This window comes from Pelecanus crispus, chromosome 14 (assembly GCF_030463565.1).
Source record: "Pelecanus crispus isolate bPelCri1 chromosome 14, bPelCri1.pri, whole genome shotgun sequence".
NCBI classification, from domain to species: domain Eukaryota; kingdom Metazoa; phylum Chordata; class Aves; order Pelecaniformes; family Pelecanidae; genus Pelecanus; species Pelecanus crispus.
In genome coordinates, this window is record NC_134656.1 from 18,249,912 (window position 1) to 18,277,727 (window position 27,816).

General features: G+C 39.5%; 1 protein-coding gene across 2 annotated transcripts in view; it reads right to left on the bottom strand.

Moving 5' to 3' along the window:
* Window positions 1-27,816, bottom strand: part of PHF20 (PHD finger protein 20) — a 71,334-nt gene that overhangs the window by 14,961 nt on the left and 28,557 nt on the right. For both annotated transcript variants that reach the window (XM_075721014.1, XM_075721015.1), the window contains 5 exons: window positions 20,250-20,528; window positions 12,721-12,900; window positions 9,276-9,374; window positions 7,209-7,370; window positions 4,799-4,968 (listed from right to left, as the gene is read on the bottom strand). In XM_075721014.1, the coding sequence (XP_075577129.1) occupies window positions 4,799-4,968; window positions 7,209-7,370; window positions 9,276-9,374; window positions 12,721-12,900; window positions 20,250-20,528 (890 nt within the window). The remainder of the gene's footprint in view (window positions 1-4,798; window positions 4,969-7,208; window positions 7,371-9,275; window positions 9,375-12,720; window positions 12,901-20,249; window positions 20,529-27,816) is intronic.

Here is a 27,816-nt window from a genome sequence, read left to right on the forward strand (position 1 = left end):
TCCCCCGCACACACACTTTAACAAGCAGACAAAACTTCAACTGTGGCCTAAAGACCACCGAAACATGGGACAAAACCCCACGCAAGGGTATTAAGTCAATTTTGATTCGAAACTGTGGTGTCAGTTCAGAATGACTATTTTCACAAGCAGCAAGACAATAGATCACAACCTTTCTATCTTGGAGCGCAAGCCAAAAGCTTAATGCGCAGACCTCATCAATATGGCAAACTTTTCAAAACACACACAAAGAGCAACTGCAAGCAATCTTGGACACTGCTTTTCACCGACCTACAAAGATGCCAGCTTGATGAACACCTCACCTACGCTGAACAGCACCTACACCACTCTTAACAATGCTCCTTTTTGCTGCCTTTCCTCAAGCTAGGAGAGACAGAAAGGGACCACCAGTTTTTGAATACATCACTGTATTAAATTAGTCATCTAGGTGTGGAGGAAACAGAAGCACTGGAACAGAGAATGTAAAAGGTTAGAGAGAAACAGGTTTCTGAAGATGGGACTAACAATGTTTCGCCTTACAAAATGGGTAAACAGTCCTAAAGCAATAAGGAGATGTTTTCAAAAAAGGCTGAAAGACCGTCCTTTCACAAAGATGATTAACAGGAGCCAGAAAAAGATGTTCTAAAAGGAAGAAAACAGATTAAGAAAAATAGACTGCATGCTAAAAAGGAGGGAGCTCCTAGACCTAGTTACACTTGCATCCTGTAAATCATGTCATATGGCACAGAGCTACACTCAGTGGTTTTTCCAGGCAAGTTTGCCTAGAACTCTAATGAAGCATTCCAACTTTTTTTATTTACTCAACAGATATTTAAATATCCACCCCATCAGATCACAGGTTCCTCCTTTTATCTCCATACTCCACGTCACAGCTTGGCTGGCCAGGCCACCGGCTAGTGCTCTGGACACATGCTACACAGAAGCTACCCCCTGCGCAGGCAGTAGTAGGGAGATTCAAAGCAAGCCAAGTAAGAGATTTTGGAAGAAGAAAAACATGCAGAGTTGTACAATAATATTTAAATCAAATTTCAATTGCAAAAGAAGTAACTGAACCCAATGGACATGTATTTAAAGCAGCTTTTCATCCACCAGAACAAAAATATCCCAGGTCCATTTACATCCATCACCTCCAAGGCCACCAAATCCAGCCCCAGAATTTTCTACATCACAAATTCACCAATGTTTAGTTATAAAAACTGAAAGGAAGGGACAATGACATTTTGTCTGGACTTTTTTGGGCCCAAGCCTTACCCTACAAAGGGAGTCCTGTGCCTTCAGAAGCAACACACTGCAATACTAAGCTGCTACTATATGCAGGCTCCATAAATGAAATCTAGTAGCCTCCTTGCAAAGTTGTAGAGATCGGAATGAAACAGCGTTGACCAATGAGATTTTTTTTTTATACTTTTTTCCAGTTTTAACTTCTGCCAACTGAGGCAGGTACTTACTTTAAATGCAAAACCGTATTTCTGTATCCCAGTGTAATGAATGGTATTCTTTATGCAGGAATTGCTTCAGACAATTAAGGCAAGTTCAACATAAAGGAATAATTTTCTGCAAAATCTCTAAGCTAAATTTTTTTTTTTTTTTTTGGGGGGGGGTATTAGTTTAGAAACCTAAATGGAACAAACTCTCAGTTTAACTGTGTAAGAGTTTCATTAAAACCTTAATGGTCCCCAATCTTTCAGGAAAAATAAAGGTGCTGCTTGTTTTTACAATTAACATTTTTTTCCTCATTATTTCTAAATTTGGCCCATTCATGGAAATGAGCGCAGTTCAAAGAGAAAATGCCCTACCATTCTCCCTCTTGTAAGAGGGCACCATACATGTGTCCTGGGATACACGGGAGGAATGAACCTCCTGCCACACATGTGGAGAAACTGCCCTGGCTCCTAATTTTGATAGCAAGTCAAGGCAGACTGGCACACAGGCACATGCTCAAGCAAGTACCCCAAGTGTCAGCATATTTCAGCCAGATCTTGTCAGAGTAATAAGCAGGGGCAGAATAAACACCCCAATGGAGGCAAGCGCAAAGCATGATGATATTGTTCTAAAAACCCATACACTGAGCAAAATTACGTATCTTCAGGGAGAGATGGCAAGTCTAAATGCAAGTTCTTTAGGGTAGACACTTCCAAATTAGAGTTTCCAAGTGTCAAATTAAAGTCTGAGTAGGAAATAGGAAAGAAATCTTTCCTTCTTATGACAACACAGGATTCTCACCCTATAAAGTCAAAGGGAAGTGTCAATCTTGCACTACGCCTCTGAAAAGCTGAAAATAGGTTCCCCTTGTCATAATTCCATAGTTGTATAACATAGCATCTGTGCTTTGTATTAATGCTCTGTACCTAAAGAGCTAACTCGGGCATTCCTACATCAACGAAAGACCAGACTGTTCAAAACATTTTCCCAAAAACTACAGGCTTACAGAAAGCTATGGGGAGCACAGCATTTGTTACCTTAAGCAAAACCATTTGCTTAACCTAGCCCCCTCAAAATCTTGTTACCAGCTCCTTGCTCCCCAATTCCTATTGCTTCAATCCCTGTAATGAATGCAGGTACTCACCACACTGTCGCTCTGCATCTCTCTTCCAGAAAGAATAACCTGCTCTCCTAGACAATTCTTTTGTAACACAGCTGAAGTGTCTAAAACCTTGCAATACACTCAAAAAGTTCAACCTAGAAAACCCATCTCAGAAGCAGCCCACAAAACCTTACATGAAAGCTATCCATAGACTATGTCCTGAGCTATCTGACAGTTCTCTGCATTCTGCAATCAGACTAGTGTTGAGCCTACGTTTGCCAGAAAACTCTATTCCAGGCCATCTCTGTGTGGTTTTCATTGAGCCATCTCCTCAGAAGGCAGCCAGCCCCCTTTATTCCCAACTGTCAGACTCCTTTTCCTCCTACGTAATCAGATGCTATTTATCTAATTTTGACCACTGCCCATCACTGCACCCTTTCCTACTAATGCACAAGGTGTCTTTTGCCCTGCATTGTCAGGATCCAACACTAACACAAAGGCATCCATCAAAATGAACTCAGCACTAAGAGAAAAAGCATCATACCTTCCAGAGCAAATCTCCGTAACATAGTATGGAAAGCCAAAGAAAACTACCCAGTGAAGTTAGCTGTTAAACTCGACCATTGAGGACAAAAATCAAACTGTGTTAGCTAGGCCTGTTCAGAGCAAAAAAGGTGTTTCTACTGTCCTGCTGCAGAAGCCAAGAATTCTTCACACTACAGTTTAAACAGTGCACCCCCTCTCCTCCTTAACAGGTTTCTGCCTCCATTCAAGCAATAAAGTCCACCAAAAAATCATCAGCAGCTGTGAAGTAGGTATAGATCAGCTCCTGTCTTTCCTCCTAGTTCCAAACAGCAAAAAAGAAACACAGTTCACAGTAACATGCCAGCAACTATCGCAGTAAGGTGTCCCATAAAGTGGGATTCAAACCGCACAAAAATTAGCAACAGAATGCCTGGGAAACTGAATTCAAAAGTTGCAGATGGGGGTGAACTTCATGTGCCAGAGAAGTATTTTTGAAGTCAGTGTCATGCCATATCCTTTCACAAATAAAACAACCCTCTCAAAAGAATGCAATAATTACCTTAAAATTTGCAATGAGCACATCTGCCAAGCTACACTATTGTCATTTTGAACTGAGGTCCCACAACAAGCAAAAAGTTATGTAGATAGGAGGGTAGGTGCCTCCTTTAAATAAATAAAAAAAAAGCACCCCAAAAATTTCTTCAGAAGGGCAACCATGAAAAGCTCATGATCTAGGTTCAAGAGCATCACACACGTAAATCCCTGCATGTGCTTCTCCTAAGACTTAGGGGGAATTACCAAAGGGCACCATACAGCTCACGTAAGAAGCAGTGGCAAAATAAACTAGGGCAAAAAATACTGAAGAAGTTTTTTTTATTTGATACGTTTGATTTCACTATGTGAAATTAATAGGAACTGGGTGGAATGGCTCAAAGCAGCTATGTGGGGAGTGGTTGCCTGGTAATTTACAGATGTCTCAAAAAGTAAAAGTAAACAGCCAGGGCAGTTCCAAAGAGGCTTTTATCAACAGTTTTAAGAGGGAGAGACAATAGACACTGCTCTGGCTGGAAACAGTTTTCTGTAAAGTTGATTTAAAAAGAGTACATATATGGAGAACAGACAGATGGCCTTATGCAGATTAGGAACTCTGAACTTCCAAACTATGGAAGAAGCTGCAGAATGGACGAATGCAGCTCTGCTTCAAAACAAAAGATTCAAGTAAATTTTTTTTTGTTCATCCTATCTGGGGGATTGTATGTATAAGTCAAGCTTCTTGCCAGGGCAAAGAAGTAGAAGGGTACCACCGTCTCATGACAATGTTCTGAACATGCTCAGAATTAGAGGGAACCAAAAAGCCAGATAAAAAGCCACTGGTTTTAAATATGTATTCTCTAAACCTAGGAAGTGTTCTAATTTTTAGAAAAATGTAAATCTGCAATTGACAAACCAACTGTTAATAGCTTGTATAGAACTGTCCCTCTTCCCCCACTTTCCTTCGATAAAAAAACCCCACAAACTGAAGATTTTTCACAAACTGTATCAAAAAGCGAAGTTTTACACCTATCATAGCAGCTGCTCACCCTGACAGGTTATCTTAAAAAATTTTATGATTTCGGAGGACAACAGTTTATTTCACATACAGAACATACCTGTGCATATTTCTACAACAGCTTTTCCACTGACACCTTCCACCGTATTCACTGAAACGTGCATTCACCCTCCACTTCATACCTGAATCATGAAGTCATTTTCTTCTTTTACTTCACAAACACACCGAACAATCTCAAAATCACTTTCTTCAACTTCTTCGTCAGGGTTCGTGGTTACATCAACATCCTGACTGCAGTCATCATCACTCCAAAGCAAGCTATCCATAGATGACTCACTCAGGGTGTCATCCTCTGTACAAAAAGTAGTTAGATAAAATCCTGAGTAATTACAAAAAGGTCAAATAACTCTCAAGATTTCATCCCAAGTATGCAGACATGCATTTGTAAAAGCATGAGTTCACCATGTAAGTTAATGAATGATGTTATTACATTATGTAGTAACCTTCAACAGTAAGTTTATTGAAGGTTACTACATAACGAAGTTTTATATACTCATTAATAGCTCTTTCAAAATATTCCAACTTAACAGCTGCTGACATTAAAATTGTACTCGCAACATACAGTGCCTCAAACCAAAGGCACGAACTCTCTTTACACAAGTAAGTATAACAAACAAAACCATATTTATAAATTCAAATATGATTCATACTAGTTTCTGCAATTTGTATAGAATTGTGACTTGGTACTTTAAGTGTAGAGCTCCCAAAAAGTCTTACAAACCATTCGATCTCACAAAGTAATGTCTCCATTACAGAAACATTCAGAGTCCAACACAGAATGTAATCCTGCTTCAGAAATGGGTTTTATTTAGACTCCTGTTGAGGACACATTCATCAATTCAGAGGCAGTGCACTGCCTAAGGTATTCTTTAAGAATGCTCCCACGCTACTCAAAAGCATTAATGCATCTCTGTGGATTGAATAAAACTGCCAAGAAAATCTTTCTTGAACAACATACTAAATTGAGATGCTTACCTCAATAATATTAATGCAATGTCTACACATTCCTTAGGGATAGAATGGGAGGGTCAGAGGGAGAAGCTAAGGATTTTAATTATTTGGGAAATACTCTAATAAGCTGGAGGAGAATAGAAGGTAAAAATTTTAGTCACTCTTAACTAGATTGTGGTCTCTCACCCATACTGGGTAGAACTATTTTATCACTTAGCCCCTAAAACAAGACTGTAGAAATAGAAGAACCAGTCTGTGGTATCAACTAGATCTTTTGAAGAAAAATCTGTTCTCAAGGGGCTGAGAACCCAGTGTGTTAGTTAATTTTCATGTTTAAAAGTTTTATTCCACCTCTGAGATACAACACTCTTTCCTGAAGTACTCTGGAAGCAACAGGTTAAGCACGCAGCACTTTCATTCCACACAAGAGTTTTACTATTACTTACACCAGATCTTATTTATATAGGCACTGCTTTTATTGTTAGTACAAGTTCTGCAGATGCAAAAGTAGCAAAGCAATCGTGAAAAGAATGAAGTAAACCCATTTCCTATACTTTTCACCTCTTTCAATGTCTACAAACCGATCAAAAGAAGTCTGAGCAACTGATAGCCAAGTTACTAAACTGCAAGTATGGTTGATATGCTCCAAAACCACAACTGATCGGACTTGCAGAACACGTTTTAAGACATTATCACCACCTGCGCTTCAGTAGTGTTTAATGTTTCCTCTTTTCCCTATATAATGGCATTAACTGAAGTTAATTTTTACATTTTGCCTAATACCAAACAATAAAACAGTTGTGTAAAAAAAAAGAAAATCAAATGGTCACCAACAGTGTGTCTGTACAATACGGAATTTAGGATTCCTGTACATAATCAAGCTGTCATACACTTCCCATTTCCTTCAAATTTGTGACCTTTAAGAACAGAAAGAACAAAATGTTTGTCTTCCTTTTTTATTGTAACAGTAAATATCAAGATGGACCAAGATATTAAAAATTATGAAAGCTGGAACACAGCAGCCACATTTTTATGAGCTCCACTTACGAAGTACTATGAAGACACTAATAGTTACTCAAGAGCTTCTCATCATTATGAAGCTCAAAGTCATTATAACCACGTATCATACTGTATCTATACAACTACACATAACCACATCCAGTGGCCTCTCAAACACAGCACACATACCGTATAAAACTTGCATAGCATCTATTTTAACTCTGAGTTATTACTTTGAGGAAATCTTAGGACATATGAAAAATTTAGTTACTGAAGTCTGAACATTGTTATAGAGTTAATAAGGTGCTGCAAAAAGGTGCAAAATGAGTTTGAGTTCTGAAATAAGGGCAAGGGTCTTAAAGCTTCTGTGAAGGCAAAGTCAAAGCAAAAAGCAGCAACATCAAGCTCTGGCAAATTAACTGGGTTCTACTTCTTCAGGCAGACGAAAGGAAACAGACGCAGTCCTACATAAGAATAGCCAAATTTACATCATGAGTACCAGCTTCCACGTATATTAATGCAGCTCACACATTTACTGGTAATAAGACAGAACCAGCAAACCACAGAGGAGAGTCATCTTACCATTTGGTTTTGATTTTCCTCTGTGCTGTCCAGAATCAGAGCAGTGTAGCAGTGTGCTTGGGTGGGCAGATGATTTATTTGAAGAAATACATTTTGTGACAACTGATTTTTCAGGAGAAAGCTCCTGTGAAATATCTGCGTTTTCTTCACTGCCAGAGTATTCTGTAAAATTGTTAAGAAGTATTATTAGAAATCTGTGGTCAAGAAAAGTTGACAGAAGAAAAACCAGCACCTTGCATGCCCATAGCAGGCACGTATAATTCACTGAGTTTCCGCTTCAATATGCTAGGACTCTAGGACTTCACTATGCTGCTGAAAGATTTGCAATCTTTCTAGAGGCAAGAACGTTATTGTCTGAACCAGAAAAATCTTATGCAGCTCAGTCATCCTTCACTGCTGACGTAAGTGAGAAAGATTTCAGTAATCGGTCTTTTCAGCCTAACTGTTCTTCAGGGTAAATGTGCCTACAAATGCTGTCACATTACAGGCACTTCTACACAAGCACTGTTCGCTGAAGACCTCTCCCTCACATCCCACTGCTATTCACAGGGGCTCCACACATTCCCTTATCTCACAGAGTAGACAGAAAGCATCTCTTCTCTTATTTTGCCGGTGTATGTACGGAACAGGATGCATGGGTGGAAAAGAAAAGCCCCAATCGGGAACATGTGGAGAAAACACCTAGAACAGTTCCTCCGTGAAGCACCCATTCATCACATCCTGGACTTGATATAAATCGAGGCTGTCCAGTTATAAGCAGTACCCTCCAAGCAGTTATCTGGAGAAAACCTTCAAAGTTCCTGGAGTGAAGAACCACAAGGGCAACATCAAAAAAGGCAACCAACATTTCCATCTACCCTTGGGTTTCCAAAAGCAGTTTGTGGGTACTGTTTGTGCAACTATTGCATTAAGTTTACAAATTATGCATTAAGTTTACAAATTATGCTTTGCATATTATCATTATATTTGAGGACACCATATAATCAGAATCACTAAACCGATTTCTTTCAGTACAATTCTGAGTCAGTCTGCCTGTGGTTCTTTCTTCCCCTCTACTCTCTCATGACAGCTTGCCCTATTTTTTCATGCCAGCAAACAAAAAGATAAGGTATTTTCGTTCCCGTCTCGGAAACTCCTCCAGTTCAACAAATTACGCATGCCAGATTGAAGCGTGCTGCATTAACGATCCTAGACATCCATCAATGGCAGAGAAAGCTGCCATGTTTTATCTGCAAACAATTCACTTGAGAAATCTTTCAGAATCAATTGCGATTTTCAGAAGTGAAGAATCCAATCACCAGCAACACCTGGGCCTACATATGAAGTTCAAAGTGTAAAGTGGCCCGAGGAAAGCATTCCCAAGCCTCTGTAGATGGAATCAACAGAGAAGACATATTCCTACTACAACACTATTAACGTAGGTGGAATGGCACGTTATGAGACAAGACAGGACACAGCGTGAGTACTGACTTAAATCAGGCTTTTACTTTATCTCTCCAGGAGAGGAGAGATTTACCCTTTAGGAAAAAAATTTAGGATGCGACAGGTTTAATAGAGCTCATTGCCACAGCCTCTGAAATCCCATACTAAGTGAACATGTAAGAAATACCAAGGTTAACAGCAGAAAAAGAGGACCCATCGACATTTCCAAACTCCAGCATTCATACAGGAGCCCCCAGACTAATTCATGTATCTGAGAACCTCTGGTACATGGGGTATTTTGTAACAAATCAAGGGGATCCTGCACCCTCTTTAACTTGGATACAAGCACACTTGCTAATGAAAGACAGACTTGAAGACTGGCGTATCCATTTTGGAGTTAGATTTACTCTATGCCAATACAAGCACTGTTATAAGCCATCACCCAGCATAATGATGCACCTCAACCAGGAAATAAAGTATCTTGCCACACAATTTAATATTAAACACTTAATAAAATCAGAACTAATAGATTAATGAAGAAAGCAGTCTTATCTGCAATGCCTGCTCTTAAGAGCGTGGAACTGGGTAACAGGCAAAATAAAATAATGAAGCTGTTTTCCTCTACAGAAGAAAAAAGAGCATTACCAGACTTAGTTCTCTTTTTCTTTTTTTTCTTTTTCTTTGACTTGGACCTTCCACAGTCTTTGGATTTTCTTTCTTTGTTCTTCTCGTGTTCTTTAACAGCTGAAATTAGACAACATTCTGATTTAATTTTTAAGATATATACAGACCTATTCTACTTATTAGTTTTCTTAGAGACCTCCACAGTTTCTACGGACAATCAGGGCCATTTCACTGCAAAAAAGAAGAAAACTTATTTGTAAGAATTCCCAGCTCTCATAATTGGAATGGTCTGGTTTAAGTTCTAATTTGATTGTCCCACAACAAAATTACAATAGCATGTGTGAGAAATCAACTGTACACCAATGTCCATTTACTACTTATATGCTTCAGAGATTATTAAAAAAGAAAATATTGGGGGATTTCTTATATCCATTTTCTAAATTATTGTGCCTGAACATTTCAGTAGCATTGTGACAGAAGTCTGACAAGAACAAACCCGCAACCCCCAAACTCCAGTACAGCCCCTCAGTCAAATACTTTTGTTTTCATTGAAAATGGAGTAACAACTGGTTCAGTTGGCTTTAACTGCTATTCTCTCGTCATCTGTTCTCCATCCTATTTTTATGGGAATAAAAAAAACCCCCAACACTGTAATTTTTGAATGATTAGGTGATGTCTTTCAATCAAGTCCATCCTCAAATCATGCTTCCGGAGCGCTTGCCATGAAGTATAACCCTGCTGCAAGGTAGTGTGCAAACCCTTGCTTTCCATATCCTAGCATTTGTTTACATTTCCTGTCTTTCATATTTAGGTCTCTGCAGCAGAATTTCTAGATACTTAAGACAGTTCCTTAAGTAAACTATCCTGACTCAGCTGAAACTATAGGTGCAACCATAAAATCTATTATGGAAGGACACCTTGCATCTCAAAAGGGCTCTGCTCTCAGAGTGCTTAGCTGATTAAGCCACTTACTGTCTCATTTACAAACCTATTTCAATTTCTGATTATCGATATCAGAATAAGCACCTAAAGACACTCTATACTGTAAGAAATCTTCTCCTACACAAAACATTTAAGAACCCCGGGTGGTCTGTAACCACTCATGAAGCAAACCAGCAATACCAGTGTATTATGCTAACCTCTTTCCTACGTGCTAACAGTGAACTCCCCAATTCACAATCTAAGGCTACGTATTTATGGTACAAACAGCTCGCTGAGAAACTGGAAATCCCAGTCACGTTTTACCAGCTGTGATGAGCAGGCAGGAGACATGCTTACTAGCTTCTCCTCATGAGAGTCTTCAGATCTCTCTCTCCCTCCATCCTCTTAGTCCTTGAACATCTCCTGCTACTTTGCCACTTACGCTCCTCTTTTGGCACGTCATTAGTGATGGCCGCTAAAACTGCGCATTGCCAGCAGCCACATAAACTGCTGACACTGATGGCAGCCTGCCATACCAACTACATGTCCTTCAAAGGGAATAAGACTGGCAGCACAAAAGACAAACTTCATCCCCCCTACATTACCATTTATTGAGGGGGGTTAAAAAAAAAGGGGGGGGGGGTTCATATTTAAGTCTCAGCACAGAGCTTCCAACCTCCTTCCTTCCTCTGTCCTCATCTCCTAGTCCTCCAGTGGTCAGGATCCTCTGGGTACCATTTCCTTCTCCTTGCTCATACACAGGGATGCAAGTAACTTCTGCCATTTTATTCTTCCATGAGGGCAAAGAGGGAATAACTGAGGCCAACACAGGTAAGAAAAAATTGCATCTTTTCACGTGGGAACTGAAATTTGCATGGTCAGATCGTCTGATTTTTTTTAAGATATCCAAGACTGGATATCAACTTATCTGTGATAAATATGACAAAAAATTGTCACTTTGTTCCACACCTCTTCCCCTGGAGCTTGCTGAAAAAAATCCAAGGATTTGCAAATTTCTGTGTACAGCTATCTTCTTAACTGCACAACACAGTTAATGCACAATTATTTTTTTCTTAAAAAAAAAAAAATCTGCAAAGAATGCGTATTCTAAAAGGGACCTTCCAAAAGCCCTTTATTGAAGAATCTTTTTGTCTCAAGTTGTTTCTTGAAAGCACAGTGAAGTCTAATGAATTCTCACTGAAAAAAGGCCAGATAAGGAGGCTACCTAGGTTAGGAGCATCCTCACAGATTCCTGTGATCAAAGAGAAAGGTAAACCACCTTATATAATCATAAGAATTCATCACATAACCAACACATTTTTAAAAAAGATTTTTTGGCAATAATAAAGAGACCTAAGTCCTCTCAATTTCCTTGAACAGCAGAGACGCCAATCAGGACCAGGATGAGTACTCAGTCACATCCTCCACACCACTGTGAGGTTTATTCTAATCTCTGTATGCCATACTCTCAAATAAGGAATGTCCCACTGAGTCAGCCCAATGAAGAGACAATAATGAATCTCATTCAGACCTTCCAACAAGGGAAGGCAGCAAAGGATACCCAAGAGTAACTAGAGGTGGTGAGTACTGACTGACTACTACGACCAACAGAGCAATACAGTGACAGCAAGTAAGGTGATCTTCTCAAGACAGAGATGTGTCTTCTCCAGAACAAAGATCACCTGTTACAGGTAGATTAGTCCAAGCACAGATTTGTTTTTTTTGTTTGTTTGTTTTCCTCACTGTGACTCATTCTCACCATGTACCTGAAGGAAGGTGGTGATATAGTAAATCTGGAAGTATGCTGGAAATTATTAATATATTATCTATGTATATATAAAAATATATTTTAAAATATATTATTTATATATGTGTGTGTATATATACACCCACCACCCCCTGTATGGCTGTTACCCACCTATATTATAGCAGATTCCAGTATAAACAGGGTTTATGCTATACTACGGAACAGTCAAGGTCGTGAAGTAAAGTTGTTCAGAGATGTCTAGTGGCAAGGAATGCTGACCAGCAGAAGTAGTCAAATGCTATTAAAAAAAACACTACGAAAGAACACACTAGGTCATCCTGCCCTGCCCCACCCCACCCCCCTTTTCTTTTTTTCTTTATTAAGTTTAGGCATCTCAACAAGTTCAGGATTAAAGTATTTAATGCTTTGGACAACCAAGAATTTAACAGAATTAAGACACATGTATCAAACAAGCAAAAAATAAGCAAGAATCTTTTCATGCCCTTAAATACTTTAGTACTTTTTACATCTCAAAAATATTACACACCGATTAAAGCCCAATGCGTACAGCAAGAAAACTTATAAAATTCCCTATATTGATTCTTCATTTGAAACTACTGCAAAGAAACTGAAAAAACACCACTTACGTTTTAAACTGTACATTCATAAAAAATTAAACTCTCTAAAAGAAGGTCTACAGAATACTTTCTGTGAATATTATCAGTTCCTTACAATGCTTAAAACTTTTCCAAGACTTTTCCAAGTTTAACTTTTCCATGTTAAACTAAAGAGGCATACCATTTTCAACTTTTTCTTTTTCTTGAGGCTTCCGCAGTGATCTCACTATGTGGTTCTTGGTTTGGTCTCTAACAGAATGTCGGTGACTATTTAATGCACTTACAGGAGTTGAAGTTCTTCTCTTTTCTATTTTTTCATCTCTATATGGGGTACTCCTTAGGGCTATGTGTAGAGGACCATCTACAAAGAGAATAAAGATGAAGTCCAAGCTTTAAATACTTTCAAAATGTAAGTCTACTTCACCAGCAGCAGCTCTGTTGTCCGTGTGGAGCATTTCTGATCAGACTGACTGCTCAACTCACAACCCCAGCAACTTGACCACAGAAAAGCTTTTAAACAGAAGCTGATTTAAAGGCTAAAACCTGTAAAGCTTTTGTTGGTTTGGGGTTTTTTGTGTCGTCCCCCCCTCCCCAAAAAGAAAGAGTAGATGCAAATGCATTCCCCAAAGCTCTGCTCTTCCAGAAATACTGCAGCTTTGGATGAACATGGAAAGAGAAACAGTTCAGTTTGGGAGAGATATGGGTCAGGTAATTTTTATTATTAGTTTCTTTAAGAAAAAAAGAAAAGGGGCCCTGTTGATTTAATTAGAGGAACCACAGCCTGTTCTCCAAAGTGTGCTTTGTAATGAGGCATACAGAAGTGGCATAGAGAAGCTCTGCGCATCTAAGGAAGGGCAGTTTTTAAATACATACCACTGAAACAATGCTGTTTCAAGTGAGAGCGAGATGCAAGAATTCAGGATCACTGCCTAAAATTCACAAAAGTCACAAGATACAGACATGGCTTCACCTGAGATTCCATTTACTATTTAAATCAAGTCAAATAGTTCTCATCTTCCTAACCACAGCTAGCAACTCCTACCGAAAGACTCCAGGACACATGAAGGGAGAAGTGAAGCTGATAAAAGCTAAGGCTGCGTGGCACTGCATGACAAGTACGTTGCCATGTTGGAGTATGACATCAAGTATCTTGGTCAAGGAGACCCAGTAGCCAAGGTGACAGCTTGCTGACTTTCATAAAGAACATCCAATTCTATCATCATAAGCATCTCAAAAGTTCAGTGGGTATGAAAGGCAACTTCCTTCTTGTCTGAAGACTTCCATGCCAGCTGGAGTTTCACTTGGACACCTCTAACTAAATAATTGTGAGCAGTACCTGAAAATGACTGAAAACAGAAGGAAAAGAGTCCAAGACAACATACTTAGGAGAAAAAAATGGGAACAAGTACTCTGCCCTGACCAACATTTCAAGTTGAAGCTATAACAAGGCACATTCAGACATGTCGTTACGGAACTTCCAGAATCAAGTAGATCTCTTCAGGCAAAAGAAACTCCAAGATCCAGAAATCTAAAGGCCACCAGATGACTTTTTCCGTGGTCCTCTCACTCTGAAGTTGCATTAGAACTTGAAGGGGAAAAAAGAAAAGGAGCTGTTCATAACTATTTCTGTAACCAAATGGTTACTTTCTACTCACCCTGCTACAGTGCTTTAGAGCAGCCACAACAGAAGACAGAAATTAGACCAACCCCCAAATTTCCACACAAGACTCTCTCAAAAAGGCAACCTTCTGCCCAGTCAGGCAACTCATGGTTGCCTTTCCCTGGGTGCTTATTTACCTCAAGAGCTGCAAGACTGTAGGAAGTGGCATGTTTTGTCCACAAAGAATTATTAAAACCAGAAGATACTCCTTGGTAAGATACCTCAGTATACAAACATATATGATACCTCAGTATGGTAAGATACTGCAGTATGTGTACGGCCTTCCATTTTCAGCAGGACTAACTTCTCTTGAAGGAATGAGGATTAAAGGGGGTGGTGGTGGTGGTTTTTGTTTGTTTGTTGGGGTTTTTTTTGGTTTTGTTTGTTTGTGGGGTTTTGTTTGTTTGTTTTAAATAGAGGCCTATTTTTGTAGGACTTCTTGCTAACAATTTGCTCATCTGAGGATTTCCATGATTAGTGGGTTGAACAAGACATCATCAGTTCAGATAGACAAAACTTTTTTCCGTGGTACATGGTAGCTAAAAATAACATTAAGGTATTTTATAACCTGTCTGGGAACAGTGTCATAACAAACTTTCTGAAATGCAAACTGTAGCAGTACAACATTAGTCACGTAAACAAGCCTTTCTTGAGCTTTCCTGATTGTCTACCATTCTCCATTAAGTTCCAAAAATATTTACCATCTCAGGGAACCCCAAAATTACAATGGAAAAAGCTATACAATACTACTAACAGGAAGAAGATATAACATTCATAAAAAAATGGAGATGAAGGGGCTTGGTGATTAACTGCCCACAGCCTTCTTCCATAGAGTTCTTTCAGGCCTCTCTTCTCTAAGCCTGGGAGAAGAATCCTCTTCCATATAAAGAGCTGATCCAGCAGCAGTGAAGTATCTTAGAAACCGACAAATACGGACCCGAGATACGAAACCTCCTCAATCATCTGGAAACCACAAGGACAGAGCCTTAAGAGAACAGATACTGAAGCACGTCAAAACTCAGTGACAGACAAGGCAATAGCTTTCTGTCCGATGAACACAAGAGACGTCAGATCTCAGTTAAGAAGGTAATTCAGCCTTCACAGGAAGCAAAGAAACTGAATTCCCAAGCGTTAGGAATTAGACAATATTTACCATCCACAGCTGTAAGATCATTTGCTGAGAATACCCACTGATACTGTCAAGAACTGAAATGCCACATATCATCTTGGCTTACAGCTCAAGTATTTCACAAAGCGTTCCTCCACAAACTAAATGCAGTATCTCAGGATAAACCACAAAGCGGATCAGCAATGCTGCAGAAAACAGAAGGTGTTCATGCAGATCTTCACCTACTCCACCGAGAAACCCTGTGTTTGTAGGTCACCCATGCACATTCCACCACCTAGCAAAGAGGCAGCCATCAGCCAATATTCAGAGGAAACAGGAAACCCCCCCAAAGGATCACCCTGAGAACCCCTAAGCCACATGCCAGAGGTTCATGTTAACGGCTATCAGTTGACAACTCGATGCCTTTATGTTTAAGCTGTTGCTTTTCCCTACGCATGCATGGTTAGGGTCTCATCAGTAACATGAGTAAAGACGAGACCCCTTTTTTCTTTATGTGTATTCCTGGCATTAATACACTTGTGCATTAACATGGCATACTGTAACTAACTTTGAGCAGACAGAATTTTCTGTAACAATGAGGTCATACACAAAAATTTAAACCTACTGACAAAATGCATTTTCTTGAAGTACCTTTTATGGACCCCTCAGTAGGGACAAATTTTCTACAGTCTCTGAACTACAAATCGCAGGTCCACTGCCTTCTCTTCCTCATGGCAAGGAGAACAGCAGAGCCAAGACTGGCAGCAACTTGCCAGGCTCAGACTGCCATTATATACCCACATACCAAAACCGCAGCCTAATACTGTACAGCATTTTTAAAGTCTAAAAACCAGGTTTAACTTCCGTTAGAGCAAGACTCCTCAGGGGAGCTGAACTACGTCCTGGGAGCATAAGGGTATCAAGCGATGAGGTCCCTGCCAGTATGACAGTTGTGCTGAGGGCAGTATCACGTCTGTCAGCACTACTAAGTGGTTATTAAGAGCACAACAGCCACCTTAGTGAAGGTTTTGATGGCATTTCCTTGCACACACTTATCAACTCTCCTACTTGTTCATATCTAATGAGGTTAGAATTTCCTGACAAATCTTCAGTACCTATCAAGTATGGACCCTCTCCAAGGTCTGAGGTGAGGTGCATCAGCTGTGCAAGCACTGAAGTCTGGCACAAGTTGACTTTCAGATTTCAGATTGTTCAACACAAGGGCATGAATTAAATTTTGTTGAACCTCCAAATGAAAAGTTTTAACTAAAAAAAAAAGCAAGCCACAATTCAGAAAGACTCAAACTCAAGAGACACACAGACTTCAGGTGTTAAAATTATGAGCTGCAGGTGCAAAGAATGAAATTCAGCTATTCCATGCCTCATGCCCTTGGAGTGGTCTAGGTCAGGAAAAAACAAACTTTATTAAAAATAACCTTTTGCAGGCACTTCACAAAAACCAACATGGACAGACAGACATATCCGAAAGAGAAAACTGACATCTTCCAAGGAAGTTGCTTGCAGTAAGTGTTCACAGGGCACAAGTCACAGTATGGGATGACATACTTCAACAGTAAACCAAGTGATTGTGCAGAGAGAGAAGGGACCACAAAGAAAAAAGCCTATCTTAAGATTAATGCATATGAATGTGTAATGTGGTTCTACTCCTTTTTTTATTACAGCAATCGGCAAGTAACTAGCTGACAAAAATTTTAACAGATGCTATACCACATCCAATTTTCAAGTGATAAATTTGATGGAACATCTCAATTTGAACTGTCAAAAGCTTAAGCAACTCTCTCCTGCAAGACAGACTTTGAGAAGGCACCTGCAACCTATGCTCAAAAAGCTTGTTTTAAGCTTACGCATCCGCATACATTTGTGCGGGTCTTGATTCTTCTCTTGAACAGACTGGCTGCAGGTGGCTCTATAATGCACCTGCAGCAGTGCAACACAACCTAAGAGCTGAGGGCAGAAATGCCTGCATCTCCTATACTCCAGGGGGACACAAAAATCAGCTGCCTTATTCCCTATAAGGACAATTCCTTCAGTAAAGACCAAATAGCAGCAATACTCATGGAGGTAAGCATTATAACATGGGCTGGGCGAAGAGTTGTTTCATCGTAACGCTCAAGTTTTTAAGCCAATGCCAAGTGGCACAGTTTACATTTCAGATACTGAATTTCAGAGTCTCCACTTTAGTGCAAAGTAATTATACTTAAATTGTTCCTTCCTGCTTCCCACAACATGGTCACTGAAGACCACTTACATTCATCTTCTTTTCCGTGTTGAAATTCTAAATTTTAAGCACTACAAGGAAAAGGTTTTCCTACTGTAGTAAGTATCACATAATTTCCTAGGAAATTTTACTTACTGTTTGAGGAACAGCAAGTATGTTCACTTTAAATCCAGCCAGCAGTCCACACCAACATTTATTTATTTATAATTTAATGTGTAGCAGAAACAGTAAGACATCCCAGAACTCCAAAACAAAACCTGTGAGATAAGGACTTAAATGCAATAAAGCTTCTAAAGCAGGAGTATCTCCAAGCTTGTGGAATAACAAGACTCATGATTTCTAAAGTCTTATCTGTTAGAAATTGCCACCTTTTGTTAAGCACTAAACCTGCTCTCATATAGTGAAGTATAAGGAAAGGACATTTGTACCAAAAGGTAAAATGATTTACATATATTCACTTTGAACAGAATTTTTGCTCACAAAAAGATTGTAAAGATGAAAAGTAAATCCACCATGTACCGTACTTAATTATGTATTCAAAAGCCTTCACTCATTAAGCAGTACATCCTGAAAAGCCTTTTAAAGAGGTGACATAAGTGTTCAGCAGAGATGGAGAAAGTCTTGCTTAGCAGGCTGTCTTCCTATACATGCCATTAAGAACAAAGGAGATGCTTGCAAAAAGACAGGAGAACAGAACACAAAATGCAACAGTATGAGCTCATAAACCCCATTAACTAACTCTACTTTAGAATGTGTGGTACCCCCACACCAAAAATTAGAAGAATTAAGAACACACTGAGCTAAAAACCAAATGGCACTTAATATCAGACATGTAATTGATATATGACATTACTTTTCCTCATCAAGAAAAACCTTGCTGTAGCTCCACAACAGCAGGCTTGAAAACTTGACAGTCCGCCTTCCACCTCAATGCACGGTTCAACAGCTGCCAGCACAACCCAGGGGCTGTTTGCAGGGATATGCTATGAAGCACATGACTGAAACAATCCAGGTTAAAAGTGGCCACCCACAAGTGGGGAATGCAAGAGGTGGGGGCTTAAAATAAGCAAATATGGTTACAACTCAACACCATAAAGAATTACCTGCCAGTGCAGCCAAGATGATGACATCAAGCCAACTGTGTGCACTTGGGGGAAAGGATAAATGAAAGGGTCAAGATCTTGAGTCACTACTCAGTTCATTCAAGACAATCACAGGAAACAACTTCTCAAACCAAAAGAATTATGCTGTTACAAAAAGCAGAATAGAAGTCTGTTTATGGAAAAGCACATGACTTGCAAGAAGCCTATTTTGATCACTATGCAGTTGTTAGCGGCTATTCTTCATAAAGCGCTTGTCTCGGTTGCGTTTCTCAAGGCAGTACTTCGGTTTCATTTAAGCCGCATGCAAAGCATAATACACAAGTTGGCACATCCTAAAGCGTTTAAAGAAAAATCTTCCTCTTAACCAGACGTTATGCCTTTGCATTATTTAAAGTTACAGGAGTATTTGGTTTATAGAAGCTTACATATATGAGCAGTGCGTTAAGTTGCACTTATCTTATTAGGAACAGGCAGTAGCACCTCAAATGAAAAAATGTTTGCTGGATACATTAGGAAAAGCAGACATAAAGCAAAGTAAGGCTAGATATATTCTGCTGTAGTGAGCTGTAGCTCAGTCAACAATTTGCAAGACTTTGAAATTCTTAAACAGAATATTAACGAAAGATCAAGTAGAAACACAAAAAACACCAGGGAATTCAGCAAAGAGAAAGCTGGATTTTATAAACCAGACTCAATCAGAAGACAAAAGAGATGCCAATTTTTATGGACCTGCAGTAGAAAGAGAAGTCAGTCCACCAGAACGAAGTTTGGATAGGTCATCACCACCACTGCAGTTCACAGCTGGGCCTAGATTGCCACTCCAGTGCTATGCAAGACACTAGGAAGAAAGCGCTTCAGAGAACGAGTCAGTGAAGCAGAAGTTAGCATGATTCTGAAGACTGCAAAGCAGTTATAACTTCAGAATTTCTTTTTTTCCTAACCATTAAGTTTTTATGCCTACCCACCAGTTGTGTGAGGATCTTTTTCAAGTACAGCTGTAGCAACTGCATTTGTTAAATACTAGGACTTTTCTTCCCACAGGTCCAGCAATGAGAACTGTAAATACTGCAGAAACTGGTACCAGATTTCTAGCTAAGCGCACTCTTGCAGAAGTCAGACCATGAGGTGTAAAGACCAAGTAAGAAATAGGAGAGAACTGGAGTTACTCAGACTGTTTCCTTAATACAGAAAAGGACAAAAAGTATTTGAAAAATACTATTTAGGTATTGGTCAAGCTGGGGGGGGGGGGGGGGGGGGGGGCGGTGAGGGGGAAGATCAGAAGCTCAGGGAATTGTAGTTCTGAAAAAAGAAGATAGGTTTAATACTCAAGTGAATTGTTACAAAAGGGAGAAGCTGTGCAGTCAGTTCATTACAGAACACGGTCTATATTTCTAGATGAGGGAATTTCTTCAGTTTTATCTTCTCTAAAACATAGCATTTACACATATTATGCTGCTTTTCCACGAAGAAACATGCTAAGATAGAACCCTAAAGAGACTCCTTTGGCCCACAAGAAAATCAATTTCTACTTTTTCCTGCTTGCTACTGTTTATTTAAAAACAAACAAACAAAAAAGGGAAGAGATCAGCAACATACTTACACAGTGAACCAGCTGCGGTCCGTCCTCTTTTTGACCTTTCTTGATTAGCTTTTTCAGAAGCCAAAGAAGCTCTGGTTTGAATATTTCTTTTTACAGGGTTCTGTTGTGATTCTGCAGCCTTCTCCACTCCATGCAAGTATTTCATGTGATAATGCAATAACTTGGCTTTGCGGAAGGATTTTGAACAGTCCAAGAACTTGCATCTAAACTTGTGATCTTGATCAACAGTTGCAGCTTTTTTTGATGCAAGAAAATCTGCTCTCCTACAAGGTTTTGTTACTGTAAGAACAAAACAGATAAATTCCCCCATGCATTTGCTATATTTACCAAATAGCTTCCTAAACTTAACAACAAAAGTTAAGAAATGGGCACACATTCAAAGATGTTAACTATGGAATGCTAAAAATGAAATTTTAATGCTGTATCTGCCTTTAAGATCAATAGCTTTTAATGGAAAATTCTGCCCTACTGTGCTCTTAAAAATTGGTTGTCATGACACCAGTGTTTTTATGAATGAGTTACTCTCAGAAACATTTTGCTTCCATGAGTTCCCTGCCCAACAGCTAGTATCACTGTATATAGTGCTACTATAGATATGAAACTCAATTACACAGAGATTGTGTATTTTAGTCAGAAGACTGAAGATTATGTTCTCTCAAGTATTTATTTAATTGTTTATAACTGTTCACACCTTTGGTGAAAGCACTTTCCGAGGAAAACAGTTTGCTTCTTTGCTTATAACTATTTTGCTACCTACTTTCTGGATGCCTGGTCCTACCACCAAAGTCTGGTTACTTCCAAGAACAATGAAAGCAGTATGTCAGAACTACATTTTTCAAGTGAAATTGAAATTTATTTCAATTTTCAAGCAGCCATGAAAAAACTGAAACTAGGAAAAAGGAAAACTGCTTGCATCTGTTAAAACGTGTTCCCTATGAGCTATAGTTATTTAGTTTCTCAAAGCAAGGGAAGTCTTCAGGCTCAAACGGCAGAATGTTTTAAGGCATCTGTTTTACAGAGCACTTGCTGTGCAACCCAGGGCTATACCTAAACTTGACTTTGTAAATTCCCATTTCTTCTTCCAGCATTTCAGAAACTTTTAATTCATATTTTTTGCTAAGAAATACACAAGAAAAACATTATGAACTAAGAGTAAATCAGATTACTGTCACCAGTACCTGTACCAAATACAACAGAGGAAACATAGAAATTTGGAAACGCACAGATATAAAGAGATCCAGGCAATTATCCATCACTAATACGTGCAGAGCAACAAAAAATCCCTCACCAACTAGGAGGACAATGGAAAAGAGGTATAATTTTTACAAAACAGCTTCCAAATATAATTTTTCCAGTTGTTTTGCCAGCACTAAAATAATTCCCATATTTACAAGTATTTTCAAATTTGGAGGATTAAGAAAGAAGAAGTGTTTGAAGCTGAGACCCAGACCTAGCAACAGTGACGCAAAACTGAAGGTGTGAAGCACATGAATGAAAATTAAGACATTACATTAGAAGTAGTTGAAAACAAGGAACACAAAAGGACCCAGAAACATTACAAACAAGAGTAAGTGCAGAAAGAGTAAGGCTTTCCACAAGTGCACATATGCAGAACACATACGATGGGGAGTGTTAAAGGTAGTGTCAGCACGATCTTGGTGTAAGAACACAGGACAGCCTGTTCAGAAATTTTTAGCATGTAGCAACAAAAATGGTGATTGTTGCTGAGCTGCATACTTAAAGGTTATGTCATAGTGAAGAAAAGCATCCTAGATAGCTGTATCTGAAGCATACTCCGTTTTTAAGTACTGTTTTATGACAAAGAAACAAAATTTGAAGTCATTCATAGAGAAAAAACAAATAATGGTACTATGGAGGCTGATGTACAGAGAAGGATTAAGAAGTCATACGCCCATCAGACCGGTTAAAAGACAGAATATTCAGTTAATTTTGAGAAGAAAATAGTAGAAATGAAGACATTGCTTTTGGGTGTTGCACAAAGTTAATGACAAGGAGAAAAGAGATTTGGCATAGCCATATTAAGAACATCCTGACAGGGATGCTGCTTCAAGCACTTATGGTAGTAAGATTGCAACAAAGCCAGACAACTGGATCACACTTGCAGAATGGCAAAGTTTGCCAATACCAAAATCAAAATATACTATACACCATCAGAAGTTGCATGTGTAAAGAATGAAAAATATTTCAGAAATGGTCAGTGAAATGGCCTGTGGGCTTAGTGAAAGCAAGTACAGCAAGGTTCTCTTGACTACAAAGCTAAAACCCAGCATTCAGGACAATGAAAGAGAACTTGTTTCTATTTAGTAACTAACATGAAGATGGGAAAACTTAACTGGTAATAGGGTCCAAAGATTTAGCCAAAAAAATATTACAAAGACGACAAGGGAAACTATTATACCATCACACAACTGTCATGATGAGGCCCTGTATCCAAGCTCAGAGCACTTCCCCTCCACTGAGATGGACAAATTCTTGAGAAGATACAGGGAATGGCTTCTAACTGATCAGCTACAGGTCAGAAGAAGAGCACAGGATCATGTTAGCTGAAATTTAGAAGAAGAGGTAACAAAGCCACAGGGTAAGGGGAAGGAAAGAAGACAAAAAACTTACTGCAACGTGCAAAAGGAATCTATCCGGTGTCATAAAACCAGACAATCCTACACAGTTTCAAACAAAGTTTAAATTATTACCATCGCCACCACATTTGGGGGCATTTTCCTTCTTCACAAGCAACACAATCGAAGTCCCTGCTCGCAGGGCACAGCAGGAAGCGGATGCCCAACCTCAGCACCCAGGAGAGCCTCTGCAGAGCCTGGCTCCCAGCCAGACGCTCAGAAGCGGACCCGTTACACCAACACCTAAAGGGGGGAACTTCCATCCTTACACATGTATACAGTTTTTGATCACAACACACAGTATTAAAACTGGTTTCTATGGAGGGAAAGGTTTGCCCTGTTAGCTTCAGATTTTCAGGCACTTGCCTTTTCAGAGGAGCCTGGTGGGTGTTTTCTCTGAGTACAGAGGAAAGTTAAGGACAGACGTAATGCCTGCTATTTCTTCCATGTTTATAACCAAAATTAAAACCTCCTCACCTGGCATTTAATTAGCCATTACAATATTAAGCACAGAGACTCCAGGTCAAACAGTGCCTCCTTTAACTTTCACTACAGAGAAAAAAACCCATCCCTTCAGCATTCCAGCCAGCAACCTCTCTCACTTCTCACTGTGCTGCATTACCCAAGGTTTAAGCTAAAATCACGTTTAGCAGTAAGTTTACAGTAAAATGTCACCGTGTGAAGCTTCTGAATCCACAAAAGATTTTTTTCCACCACCAACTCTGTTTGAATTGACTCCTGCTGGGATGGGAATGTTTGGCAGCAGCACAGTATCTTGACTGAAGGTCTGTCATCCTGAAGCATCTTCTGCAACACAGCTATCCCAGAAAGCCAGCAGTGCACATAACACTTAGCATTTTTCCCCAAATAAAGTGGCCTTGCTGCAGTTTCTAGCCATTAGATCTTCGCACCTGATTGCCTGAAACTGATTAGACTTTTAGTCTCTATTTCCTGGTCTCCACAGAAATATTAAGCAAAGATCAAATTATTCCTTCACCTGCTGTGAAACTAAACACATATTTTCTCTGGTGAGAACATATCTCACATATGAACATATGTTCTCTGGTGCTTCCATCTGTACTATTGTCAAGATTATTTTGTTTGTTTCCACTACCCTTCTTGAACTGCAGACATAATCTCAGCTGTGAAACAAAGAACATCTTGCCTAATTGCTCTTCTCAAACTACCTTAGGTACAGACAGCATCCAAGCATTTCCAGTATGTTGTGTAATTGAAATACTGTGTCCAGATTGCGGTGTCAAGGTGTAAGAACCTTTAAGTAAGCAAGGCAGGATGGACTTCTTTACGTACTATACGTTAGGCTTAAAGTGACAACTTTTACACTACCTTGAAGGAATCAAGGCCTACCTAGGTAAGCTGCAGGATACACAGCTGCTCTCTCAAACTGGATGCAAAGATATCATGCTTCTCCTTAACTGAAACCCAAAGCTAAAAGTGACAAAATTAGAAAAACATGTGGTAAGTATAAGGCAAATGGAATCCCTGATGCATGTCTATGCAAATGAAAAAAGTAATCTTAAGAGAGTTCTGGGAAATACAACTACAAACACAGTAGCAGATCCATGCAAAGCAAAAGCAGCTCACCTTTCAAGTCAAATCAGTTTGTAAGAGTAAAGCCACAGGAACAGCTGTAGAGTGCTTCTAAGCCTGTTTTCACATATATGAAACAGAGCTTTAACTGGCTGCAAAAACTTGCCAACAGACTGTCACCCGGTTTTTTGAAAGACAACTTGATGTAGCTAAATCCTCATCACCAATTCTGGTCCCTAAACATTAGAGGAGCCAAAAACCAGCAGAATAAGATTTTCATGCTCTAGTACATGTAATTAATCAGAATTCTGCTGAAAATTTTAAAAAAGGAACGTCAGTCTTGACAAGCAATGCTCTACTGCCCTTTCAGAACATATTACAGACATATACATTTTAAGACATAACAAGCATACAAACACTCCAAATTGTATTTGCTGTAACAAATGTCTGCAACTACTATTAATCTGCATCATCTACCAAGCAGTAACTGGGAAAACACTTCTTTTTAAAGAGCTTTTGTCCTTAAAAACTCCTGATATTCAAATGCTATAAAGATCACGTTCTTCCTACACATCATGCAAGTTAAAATTAGTACTACCAAGGTGCATCACTCACCCACACCAAAACAACACACTGAGGAAAATGAAGGTTATTAATTTTATTATGTTTTGCAGTATTTTGCTACAGGAAGAAAATTAATTCCCATCAAGTGACTAGAACTAAAGCCTACAGATAAGTAAAAAAAAGTTAGTACTGGGCTGCAATGTTGCACTTATTCTGAGAAGTTATCTTTGACCTTAACTTCCATGCTTTATTTTTTGGGAATCTTGTACAGAAGAAATAGCTCTTTTTTCCACCTGCACCACCTACTCTGGCAATGTACTTCTCCCCTTTCCAAACCCCAAATCTCTTTAATACGTGGCAGTCTGAGAACATAACTGCTTGGCATACAGTTGTTAGTATTTGGAGAGACATCCATCTCTTCCCTTGATAAATACTCACAAAATAAGTTAACCCAGCTCTCAGCCTTCAACAGCAGCCATTTTTAGGACAGCATGCTCAGACTCTTTCACAAGCCCCCCCAGGAGCGTGAAGCCACTGGCTATTTTCCGAGACCTTTCTGGATGCCATGCCAAGGGGCCTCCGTCACGCTGCCGCGCGCACGCGCTGCTGCCAGCTGAAGCCCAAGCCCTGCTGCTCCCCGTCCGGCGCTGGGGTACACAGGCACGACCCCACCAGTAAGACGGAAGCACGTACAGGAAAACATAAATCCGCTTTTACCTACAGAAGATTTATCCATGATAGGATCTATGGATTTTAAAACTCTCGTATCAACAAACCACTCGTTAACAACATTTTTAATGTTGGTTAGGTATGGAAATGTAGATTTTTGTACTTGGATTTCAGGTGACAGTATTTACTCAAAAAGACCCCGTACAGTTCTTATTCCCCATCCTTAAGAGTTTTCTCCAATAAACACACCTGCTTGCCACATCTGGACGTCCACTCAGGTGCATTTCTAACGTTAAATGAGATGGCTTTAATTAAATCAAACAAAATCCACGCTCAGAAGTGTGGATTTTCAGACACCACCACAGTGCTGAACCTCAGGTCAGGATTCAGTACGAGGGCACATTCCTGAATTAACTTTAATGCGGCTCGCTCAGGCACTGACAGAAGTGCCAGCGTCAAGAGCGCACAGGCTATACCAGAGGCTTTGGGTAGGTAAGTGAACCAAGCCATCTTCCCACCGCCTTGCCTCTTGTGTCCAATCAAGCAAGCTCAGAAGTCCACATCCCGCACATCACATCAGTGTGACTGACACCACACGTGTTACACATTCAGCTGAAATTCTCCCCAGCTTAAGCCCAAATTACAAGTGCTCAGCAATATATACATTAGGAAGTCAGAGGGAAGTGGTAATAATGCCAAAAGATATCCAAAGGGATCAGTTTTTTGAACTCCCAATGGTTAACTTACACACCAGCTTTATACTGGTGTCCTGCCCCACCTACCTGCTGCCAAAATTATGCTCCCCAAATGCTGAAAAAGCAGAACTGAGAAATACTACCTTATAGATTTCCAACGCACAAGTGAATTCCTCCCCCTACTTCCTTCCTTACAAAACACAGCATCTCGCCCTAACACATCTTATACAAATTCAAGGGGATAAAACAAGGCAATTGTAGCTTGAGATTACATATTCAGTTTACAACCCACCAAAAAAAAAAGTTAAACCCCAAAGTACTTTACAGACTGAAAAGGACACAGCAGCCTGACTAGCAAAAAGAATCTGCGTCAGTCTGTGTCTTCTGAACTCACTGCCAGAACGCAGGGAACGAAAGGCACAGCCCCAACACACATCAGCTGAAAAGACTCTGGGCATACCATAGTTAGAATACAGGTGGATATATCATAAGCCTGGTTAGGAAGGAGAACAAGATCAAAAGAGCTCCAATTATTAAATAGTGAAAGACCATTTACACATCAAACCTGAGCAAAGGAAAAGAGGCAAATTCCTTCCTGCACTGAAGGAGCACATCAGTGGCAAAGGGAGAGGACATTCCGTTTGTATAGTTACATGAGAGTTGGTGAAAGAGGACACGTGCAAGCAGGAAGGTAAATTTGTAATAACCAAACAGGATTAAAGCTAGCACAGACAGAGTACTCTAGCAAAGCTGAGCAACTGAAAGTCCCGCTAAATGCTCCGTTCCACTTAATTTTAAGCTGCTTTGACAGAGCATAAACTAGGGAATTTGTAGTTCAAGTTTCCCATTAGCTGCAGATCCGAGTATTACAGTTACAAGAAATAATCACAGGACAGCACTATGTTTTGGCATAGTCTACTATCTGTATAGGAAATGTTAATTTGAAAAAGCAAGGTAAGTACACTCCCCAGCTAAGAGAAAATAGAATAAATAAATAATTATGACAGACACTGAAATGTTTGAACTATTTCATAAATTTGCACTGAAACCTCCAAATAGTCTAGGGTTTAAGTATAACAGAAGCCAAAACATAAGGATATAGAAATGCAGAGTCAGGATTCCCAATCAATGCTACCACATACCTGCAGCACAGAAATGACAGAAGAACGTAATCTTTTAAGATTTAGTCCAACTTAATCCAGAATTACAAACATCAAATTATAACCTGAGAGCAAGCATTTGTTATTTCACTGTTCACATGCTAAAAATATGACACCCAGTCATTTAAAAATTACAATTTCCACTTTTTGGAAGATTGCTGTCCATCTCTAAAGCATAAGACCAAAACTGAATCCAAAGGAATAAACATACGCATTTTCCTCCGTGGTTAACGTTGCAAGAACACACATTTTTTGTTAATGACACTTGCACATGCACAGAACACCCAGCATC